This window comes from Montipora foliosa, chromosome 5, assembly GCF_036669935.1.
Source record: "Montipora foliosa isolate CH-2021 chromosome 5, ASM3666993v2, whole genome shotgun sequence".
Lineage (NCBI taxonomy): Eukaryota > Metazoa > Cnidaria > Anthozoa > Scleractinia > Acroporidae > Montipora > Montipora foliosa.
In genome coordinates this window covers 19,486,322-19,496,615 of record NC_090873.1, presented here as the reverse complement: position 1 = coordinate 19,496,615, position 10,294 = coordinate 19,486,322, and the positions used below count along the sequence as shown (strand labels likewise).

At 37.5% G+C, this 10,294-nt stretch overlaps 1 protein-coding gene across 3 annotated transcripts in view; it reads left to right on the top strand.

The window, feature by feature from the left end:
* The window catches only part of LOC138003014 (phenazine biosynthesis-like domain-containing protein), a 36,667-nt gene that overhangs the window by 22,731 nt on the left and 3,642 nt on the right, over positions 1–10,294 (top strand). For 2 of the 3 annotated variants that reach the window (XR_011123399.1, XM_068848958.1), the window contains exons 3-5: positions 7,934–7,982; positions 9,156–9,218; positions 9,761–9,845. Coding sequence is in view for 2 of the 3 variants with exons in the window: in XM_068848958.1 (XP_068705059.1) it covers positions 9,203–9,218; positions 9,761–9,845 (101 nt within the window). In the remaining variant the exon portion in view is untranslated. The remainder of the gene's footprint in view (positions 1–7,933; positions 7,983–9,155; positions 9,219–9,760; positions 9,846–10,294) is intronic. The other variant, XM_068848959.1, reaches the window with a different exon arrangement.

The window sequence follows — 10,294 nt, the reverse complement described above, 5'->3', positions numbered from 1 at the left end:
TTTTTAATGATCATATGCCCTGTGAAAATTTCTTGATTTTTTCTTTTTCAGTCTTCCGTATGGCAAATTAATGGAGAAATAATTTACTAGATATTTAATCATTTAAACACTTACTTGCAATCGGGTTGGTCTGTGTCGCCCGTTCTTGCGCTAAGGCCAAATGAGCAAGAATTTGTTTCATGTGGCTCGCTTTTAACAACTGACAGCGGTTTGTCCTTTACAAAGAAACGTCCATTACGAGGACAAAACCAAATTACAATACTTTTCGTGCATAAGTGCGAAAACGCCGATGAAAGCGCGGAACATGGAGGATCAGGGGTATTCTTAAGAGCTGTCAAAAACAAAACTCACAAATTAATTTGGGACAAGATTTTCTCAAACTCGACACTGCGTATTTTTTATTAGCTATCGAATTGGCAATCAGACTACCCTAAGCGTTTACGTCTATGGAGCTATTTCATAACGGCGTGTTTTTTAATCGCAGTTATTTATTAAACTGTCTTTTTAATCAAATGAGACTCCTCAAAAAAAAAAAAAAACAAAACCCAGGGCAATATATGAGTTTCTGCAAGTATGCCTCAAACACAGCTTTTGATAGGGTAGAAAACATCTATCTTAAAGTTGCACGAAGTTTCCTCAACTGGGTTCCAAGAAAACCATTAAAAGCTTCCTTTGAATCCATCAAAGCCTCACTTTCCATCTATCATCTATACGCATGCGCAACGTTTTGACTTTTCCGCTCTATAGTGTTGTAGCTGGAAACGAATGTCGAAAATACTGCGTTTGAATTGCTACAACTGGAACCTACGAATTTGAGCATTAAATTCAAACTCCTTTCCGTGTCCAGAGAAAGTTATTCTCAAATTATCCTATCCAAGGACTAGCAGAAAAACTAATTTGCATTTCGCTGAATATTTATATTAAAGAGGAAAGCATCAAAAGAAGAGGCTCACTCGTTTTCTTAAGCGACGAAATTCGCTCTTAATTTTTTTAATAATTAGTTATAAATGCACTATTTTTTTAATATTGCGAGGATTCTTTTTCGTTTCAATACGTTTTTAATGTTCAACACGCTCTTTCCCGTGAAGATCACTTCGTATTTCTCAATTACAAATAACAAAACTGAACGAAATTAGAATCCATACAAAAGTCACTCGCGTTGCTTGTCACTCGCAAAAACTGTCACAGTCCGATATATTAAGGACGTTAATTTCATATTTAAGTGGTTTTTTCTTCAAGGAGTCCTTTCTTGAATGATATGGATGGTCCAATATCACATTCGTGTGGGGAGAACAGCCAAGTTCATCATTGGCAACGGTCAATTTCCACACAAACTCCTGTTGTACTTTAAGCTTATATTCCCAACTTTCTGCGGCAACATGTTTTTGGAAAAAGAGTCTTTTGTTGTCGCTGTAACAAAGGTGGCATGTCTAGAATCTCAAATGGTGAATAATTGATATTCCAGTCGCTTAGACGTAAAGCAATCTTCCTTTTATCTCCCACACAAAACCCGTAGTGAGGTTTGAGGCACTGTAAATATTCATCGCACTTTTTACACATCTGATGGAAAATCGTTAAGTGTCTAAAAAACATTGTTGTAAGAAAGTAAAAGGAATTAAACCAAAAATACTTAACATTTAATGAAGGTGTCTAAATCTGCCCATTTCTTAGGTAACCTGCAATGACACACCATCACAATATACAGCACGTGTGGTGATCTGTATGGCTTGAGGCTCCAGTGAGTTCGTATATGAGAAGCCAATGTGTATGGGTTACCTTAAACCCTGCTGTTTAAGGACAAATTCCCAGGAAAAATCAAATTTTGCACGGGAATTTCTAGAATTAAAAGTAGGATTTGAGCTAAAGAACCTCTGATTCCTAGTTGGTGTTATTACACATCGGAGGTTTTCAATGCAGCAGGAATGTTCAAAAGTACAAGTTGTGACTTGAGGGGAGTAATAATCATTCGAGGATTTTCTGTGAACCAGTGTCCCATCTGGATTAGGGCATTTCTGATGTTGAAGCCCCTGTGCTAAAAAAAAACTTGACTTTAACCCCCTATCTTTCGTGATTGCTGCTACTGAGCGAAAACAAAATGAGCTTTGGACGATAAAAGGAAGTAGCTGGAAGAAGCATTGCAAAGGGCTTCACTATAGAGTATCACTTTCAATTTCTTCCATTATTTAATGTTGAAACACTTGAAATTCAAAAATAAAAGATATATATGTATATGTGACTTTTTGAGGTGAAATTGTGAGGCTACAGACCGTCTCAAAATAGGTTATAGACAAATCCCCTTTCCATTTAAAATGCCTAATGTGCTATTTGAAATCATTCTTTCCTTCAATGAAAGCCCGACAACTATATCAAAAACATTTCAGGACGGAACAATGACACACGCCCGACAAATTAGTTAATTTTCAGAGATATTTATCAACACATGTGCTCGAAGGAACAGCTCAACGTAGCAACACAATTTGCTTTCATGGTAGTTTAAGGAAAGGTTCATTGCTTTTTAAGCACTCAGATCTTAACTCATCAAGCTTTTAATAAGCGGTATGCACCGTTTAAGATGATGAGTGTTACACGTGGATGAAATGGTAAACTGACTCATGCAGAGGGATGAAAACTAACGAACAATTGATGGTTTGACGTATATATTGCATCGGACAAGCAAGGGAAAAGCTCATGTTTAATATCTCAATAATTGGCTGCCAATTAGTAGGCACAGCTTTCCTTTATTACAACGCAATATTTACAATAATACGGAGAACGGTGTTTAGTGAAGATCAGTGTTTTCAAGAAACACTTACACATTGAAAAGAGGTAAAAAATACTATTTGTTAACTAAAAATGAGTTTTACGCGCCCTGCTTTGGAGCCCCAAAAAAGAGTTGACAAAAGCTTCACTTAATTTCCATGGGAAGAAAGCACCATCTTTTGAAATACTCTTGGATTTGTTCTTTCTGTGGCTAGAGGCTTAGAGTTTATCCATTTACTACGAAATCTGAGCCAAAATTGTCAGCTTTGAATAAGAAGAACATCATCTCGAGCCTCAAAATAGTGCCATCTTCTGCTCTGCATGAATCAGCCAACAGTTCTTAAACGTGGGAACAGAACAACTTGCTAACCACCTTGTGTAGATAACTCCAGTTTGTAAAGTCAGTACTTTTGACAGTAATCAACAACATACTAAATGAGGTGGTCAATGGCTTTGTACTTCAATACTTCCATCCACAAAGTCAGGTGTGTCAGTTTTATTTATTGATGATTGAAAGCACGTTTGGTGTAAGCGTTTGCAGCCGGGTTATTTCTTTTTACCATGGCCCTCATTTGTGGACTACACACACAGGATAAGGATGATTTTAAAGTCACCTTGAGCAATAGTGTACGTCGTGAATACTCTAGCCCCCAGACTTACATGACTTGTCGTGGTTGGCTAACCGATCGCCAATCCCTTCGCAGCTCGAACTCTTTTTCCCACACTTTGCATATCATGACCAGGTACGCTTATCTCTTTCATATTCATATAAGTTTCTTTTATTTGAATTTGCACGTTTTTAATGGATTTGTCCTCTTTGCCCTAATGCTTTTTTAAAAGTTTTCATACATCTTGGAATCGGCGATCCCATAGAAGTGTATTTCACCGGACAAAATCAGGCTAAGGTTCTGACTCCACTAACACGAGCATTCAAAGTGAAATCGTTTAATTATGAGTGTGCAGGCAGTCAACTGATGAATACACGTGCTAGAATAGTGGTAGTAAACTATACATTAAGATATTTGTTACAATGCAACTGAATGAAAAACGTGAATAATGTACCACGCCAGATACGAAAAACCACTGAAAAACCACTCCTTTTTTGTGGCCAAAAGGTGGAAACGTATTCCCCATCTAAAGCAGTGGCACTAAACCTCGGGGAAGAGGTACTCCTAGAGCCCCCTCCATAATAAAACCAAAAAGAAAAATGAAGTCACCACAAAGGCTGACTGACGTAAAATGGTGAAAAAAACGCCCGCGAAAAGCTAAAACGAGATCACATGGCAGAACTCGAGCCTCTAATTCGCTCCCAGGCCACGTAACCGTCAGAAATTGCATCTTTGAATATTTACAAAACCTCAAAAGTAACTTCGGACCAACTGTTTTGCCTAGAATCCTTAGACTTACAAGTCATCCATAGATGAAAAAAACTAGTACAAATTAACAAAACTTTTGAGTTAAGTTGTTTATCATCGCAGTTATTAATCAACGCTACTTGAACAGAAACGAAATGAAAGCCTGAAAAATTCAGGCTTAAACGGGATCCGAACCCTGAGCTCCGTGATACCGGTGCAGTGTTCTGCCAATTGAGCTATCAAGCCATTCGGGAGCTTACCCTTGTGTGAGTTCATATTGAGCCCATAGAGGATATAGATATGACATGTCTATATAAAGTATCTATATAACGTATGATATGGAAGTTTCAGGCTTCCTTTCGTTACTGCTTGGGTAATGTTAATTAACGTTAATTAATAACTGCGATGGCCTATCGTAATACGCGTGATGAATACACAAGACTGCTAAATGACACTAAGACGAAATACTATGCCGACTTATCTGAAGAATCCGCTGGAGACACTAAGAAGCTTTTTAGTATCGTTAACTCTCTTTGTAAAGTTGACAATCGTTACGATACATTACCACTTCAAAATAGTCCTCAAAGTTTAGCAAACGACTTTGGTGCTTTTTTAATCAAGAAAATCGAGCTTATTCAAGAAGATATCGATCACATCGTAGTTAACCAACCAGAAGTAGAGTCATACCATCTTCATTCCAAATTAGAACGTTTTTCCAGGCTTACAGAAGATAGTGTCCAACGTACCTTCCATGATGTCATCAAGCAACGCTACCTGCACACTCGATCCAACGTGGTTAATCAAACGCTGCTCAGATGTGTTGACGCCTGTTATCACTCAATTGCTAAATCTGTCATTACTGGAAGGTCATGTACCTGCACCATGAAAAAACGCTATGGTTAAACCAATGCTAAAGAAGTCAGGCATCGATCCTACCCGCAGTTCAAATACATATGGCTTTCATATATATTAACTTTCGTCATAATATACCTTTTGCTGTTAATAGCTGCAATGCTAAGACCTGCAAATAAAAGAGTGCGCCAAGTTTTTTGGGAACGGTGTTGAAAGGAAACACATGATCTCAGCTAAGAGGAGCAAAACACACGAGGAAAAGACAGCACTGAGAATGAACTTTGCTTTAAGTTAGCTGATGGTTGGAAAAGAGCTTGCCTGGATAGTCATGCAGATGATTCGCACTGTGAAAAAGAATGAGAAGTCAAAGGATTGATTCCAGACAAACAAATAACATAAATAAGCCCGTGAAAAAGAAAAATGCGAGTTGGGAAATGGGTTGGGAGAGGGTGAAAACTAAGCCTATAAATGAGACAAGTAGGTGACCAGAAAACCTGTAAACAAATTGTAAAGCCTCACAAACAAATCAGGAATCTGCTTTGACCAAAGAGAAAGGTAAATTGTTATGTGTCAAGTTTGAGTTGCAAATTTGTAGTAAAGAGATTATCTCTACGAGTACTTGTTTCTAAAAGACGAAATTGTTGTATTACTATGCATAGCGAACTTGGTCCGATTTGTCATGGAGTGGGCACAACAGATAAGAAAACTAGGCGCAGCATTCGCGCAATCTAAAAATATACATTTCAGAAAATTATAATGGGCAAAGGGTTTCGCTTTCTTAGCTAATATTCTGTTTTGTGAGGTCGATAGATCTGAGGTGTGTAGCCTTCGCAAAATAGTTGAGACCAAGAATCCACTCTTGTTGAGACCCAACAGTGACAACACAATATCAGCTAACAAGAGAAAATAAGGGGACAGAGAAGGAGGCTCCCGGTCCAGCCCTTGGGATATGTCATGTCCACGAAAGTTATTTTAGACGAGCGGAAGTCTTCCGAGACGTCCGCATGCAGGCCAACCTCGGTCCGATGTTTGAAAGAAAATATATATTCATCAGCCTTCCACGTGCGTCATCATTTTCTCTTTTCACTAAGAACCTGAGAGCGAAGCAAGACTGCATGCGGACGCCTCGGAAGACAGACTTCCCCTAGAACAAAGACTTCCGCTCGTCTAAAAATAACTTTCGTGGACATAACATATCCCGGCCAACGCCTTTAGCCTCCCTCTCTGTCCCCTCATTTTCTCTTGCAGCTAATCATAACTCCGAGTCCCTGCAAGGAAGGCTACAACGCTACGGCAAATGAAACCCTTCAGCAGTCAAAATTGAAAATTTTAAAGTAAATATAAGGACGCGCTGCCTTGCATAAGAGAGTGGATTTGATTCATTAAAGTCAATTACGAAACTCATGAAATTGATGATATCGTTAATTTCATTGGTTGCGGTCGCATTAGGGAGTTAACACTAGTTCTATATCAAGTTCTATTGTTCAGTGTTCCCCTAGGTATTTAAAACACAAGAAATTAAAGGCTGCGGTCGCATTCGCGAGTTGACACTAGAGTAGTGTCAACACTAGTGTCACCCATTGTGTTACTCTCAAATGTGACCCCAATCATTGTTGGCAGGGAAGGTACATCAGAAATTTCAAAAACTCAGTGAAAAATTCTATCTGAAAAAATGTTACTGAGCAATGATTAGTTGAAGCAAATTGAAAAGCGCTTCTACTCGGTAACAAAGGAAGCATCTGACTTTTTTTTAAGCTAGCGAGCTAGAAACTTGAAACGATTAAAATCCGAACCTGGATCCAAGTTGAAGGGTCATACGGAACAAGGAATTTTCTCATCTTTTTCATGCGATTCTTCATCCGACTTCGTCGAATCACACAAGCGTTTCTTCCTGAAAAGAAACTTCTCAGATTTTACTCTTGCTAAAGCCAGACACCGTTTTACAAATTCGCAGAGTACGGTTCGTTAAAGTTTTGTCGGCAGCCATTTGTTGCCAGCTTTGTACAAATTTGGTTAGATTTGAAAAAAGCAAGTTTACTAAGGCCGTATAATAACCTTTTAGCTTCAATTCCCTTCAAAACGTCTTGACATGAAGTCAAACAAAGAAACGCTTGAAACGGGTTTTCAGCTGAGGGCATTTTGCACAGACGCCGTTTCTATTTATTCTTGACGAGTTATAATCAATCGTGTAACATTTGACAATTGGCTCAACTTTGAAAAAATGTTACAAACTATAAAAAGGATCCTAAAGGGCCATTTTTTCCCAGCGATTAAGAAAATTGTGAACTTTATTCAAACTTAACACTTTAAATTCTTGTCACATACGGGGCAAAATTACTGAATGCTGATTGGCTTAATCACGTAATTTTTAATTTTTCTTAATTTTTCCTTTACCACCGTAAAAAGGTTAAGAGACACAAAACTGGAAGTAAGGATGTTTTTCAGCCCAAGCACAATTTTTAGTTTGCTTGATTGCTCAGGAGATGCTTATGCAAGTCAAATATCATCTCGGGCTCTTGTTTTTTAAGTATTCTTAACAAGTAGTGTTTTGCATTTCTCTCCTTCTTCCTGTCCTCTTAGAACTCCGGCTTCCCGCCCTTTTCTCTACCGCCTTCTGTACCCCTCCCACTCCCTATTCTCTCTCAGTATGTCATAAGCGTTAGTGATGTTTATACAATAGTGATCAGATACTGTACACTGGTCAAAATGTGGGAAAATAAAACAACAACAGCAACAAAAAAATAATTGAGGATACACCCCCTACACGCACTGTAGTTGCAAAGAGCCCGTCCATTTTCACTTAGTTTGCTAATAACAACTACAGTAAGTAATAACCTTAGCTCAAGCTCCATTTATTGTGAACACTGAATTAATTTAGGCCAGCATTTGACAGAAAGTTACTATTTCTGGTCATATTTTCTGCAATTTATGACTTTTTTTTTGCCATCTACTTGATACATCTGTAGGAAACAGCCTCCATCTTTGAAAAATATGGAAAAGAGACATATAGTACAGGTCAGTGTATTTTGTTTTTGGAACCTAAATACTTGTAACTATGAACTGTAAAAAATGTCCATATATCCTTACCCAATTTAAATGTGACATTGTCTGCTTTCATTCATTTTTCTTTATTAAATGAGTTTTTTTAACCCAATCGCATTGACTCTTAAACCGCTTCCCTTTGACGAGTGAAATCGCCTGGTGTTAGACAGAGTAAAATCTATTAAGTCTTACTCCCAGGAGTCAATGGGTTTTGAAAAAGATAAAAGAAAATAGTTATATGTTGCCATGTTTATTCCAAAGACACTATACTTAGAAAATCACTTAAAATAATAAAAACTATACGACTATATAGACTAACCCTTTCAACCCATTGACGTCCCTGAGAGTGAGACTTGATAGATTTTAATATGTCTAATGCCAGACGATTTTACTCGTCAATGAAGGGCAGTTCATGCAGGAGTCAATGGGTAAGCAATCTCTACTGCGCTTTGTCCAAAATCAAATAATTTCCGCAGCCTTTAGGCAAGGGAAATTATTTGATATTGGACAAAATGCAAGTGAACTTATTCTCTAATTTCCCAAGTATACCACTGCATGTGTAGAAACAAGAAAAACCTTTTCAGTTTATCATTTTTATCAAAATAAATTACAGTCTTCTTTGGTTTACAAAATTACAGCTGAAGTAGCTGTAAATTTATGAGTTGATAATCAAGGGCGGATCTAGGGGAGGGGAGGTGCACTGGGTGCACGTGCACCCCCCTCGGTTACCAAAAAAAAAGTTTAAAAAATTCTATACGTAAACTTAACAATTGTAAACAATCACATAGCAAGCGCCTGAAATTACTGTCATGTTACACTCGTAATTCTTCCTAGTAATGTAAGCTTAGCTAAAAAACGGCAAAGCGAATTAAGCTACTAGAGGATATTAAAAGCCCAAAAGCTGCATTAAGTTAGATTTTTATTTGCCTCATCATTTATAGATTTATCATACTACGTACAGCCCTAACCCTCTTAAAAGCATGTATTATACATTGCCTAACATATGAAGCTTGGGTGTCCTGTGCATTTCCGTCTGATATGTGCACCCCCCTAGCCAAAATCCTAGATCCGCCCTTGATAATAATGCTTTTCTCTAATTGCTAAATTTCAAAATTTCCATTCATTGCCTCCTTTCATATGTATTAGGTAACTCCAACGCAGAAATAACTTTTGAAACCTTAAGTGGCAATTTAATGGCACAAAAAGATGGTAAGGTTTCCTGAATTTGTTTTTTTGTTTTTTCTTATTATTATTAGTTTTTATTAACTTTATTGGGTACTCCCCTTATAATATATAATATAAATTCACAATAGTACTACACACGAAATGGTGAAAAGCATAAAGACAAAGAAGGAAGCAAAACCCAAAAGGGACAGGTGCAATGGGACTTACATCCCATGCAAGGGACCGCCCCTAGTTTGATATCTTTAAAGATTTAAATCAATTAGAAGCAGCAATTACCTATACACTGTAGTAGCATGAGGCCAGGCTCATTTAATAGGCGATTAATATAATAGGGCCAGAGAAAGAATAATAATTATTTATAGAGTGAAAATGTCAAGTAAAACAAGGGAACTGAAGGTGTTTTGCTAGTTTTCCTTAATGGACTCATTGACTTTTATCTGTGATAGATATTGGTCCTATTTTCTCATTCCCCTGCTCCAAGACTTAATTTGGACATAGACCGTTACATGTATTGAAAAGTGTTTTTCTCTAGTGGATTTTATTGTTATTGTGCAATCTCCATTTAGTTTTAGTAAACCTTCTATTGAAGGATGTTGAGTACTCGAAGACAACTAAGAAGCTCCTGTTGTGTTTAGACCTCACTACCACAAGGTCAGTTTCCATTACCATAGGTGGAGCATTAGTGAAAAAGTATTAAACTGTGTGGATTATCACAAGTAAATAGTCAATAAGTAGGTCGATACCAGAACTCCACTTTCCCTTCCCTCTATACCCAAAGTTGAGTATGTGTACTCGACCATATATATATATTAATTTTGAATCTTTCTTTTAACTTATGCCTTTAGTTAAAAAAAAAAGGAATTGTTAGTCATATTACCCTTTTAACTACATAAAGTATTGTTCTCCACACGGCGGGTCTAATTTGCAGGTCGCAGGTCGCAGGTCGCAGGTCGCGGGCTCCAGGTCATTGTTTCACCAATACAGAAGTATCCTAAACATTCTTAAAAGCTAACCTTAGGCCTAATTAGGCCTAAACAAAAGTTTTTAGGTCTAAGGCTAGCTTTTATGAATGTTTAGAATACTTTCTGTATTGGTGAAAC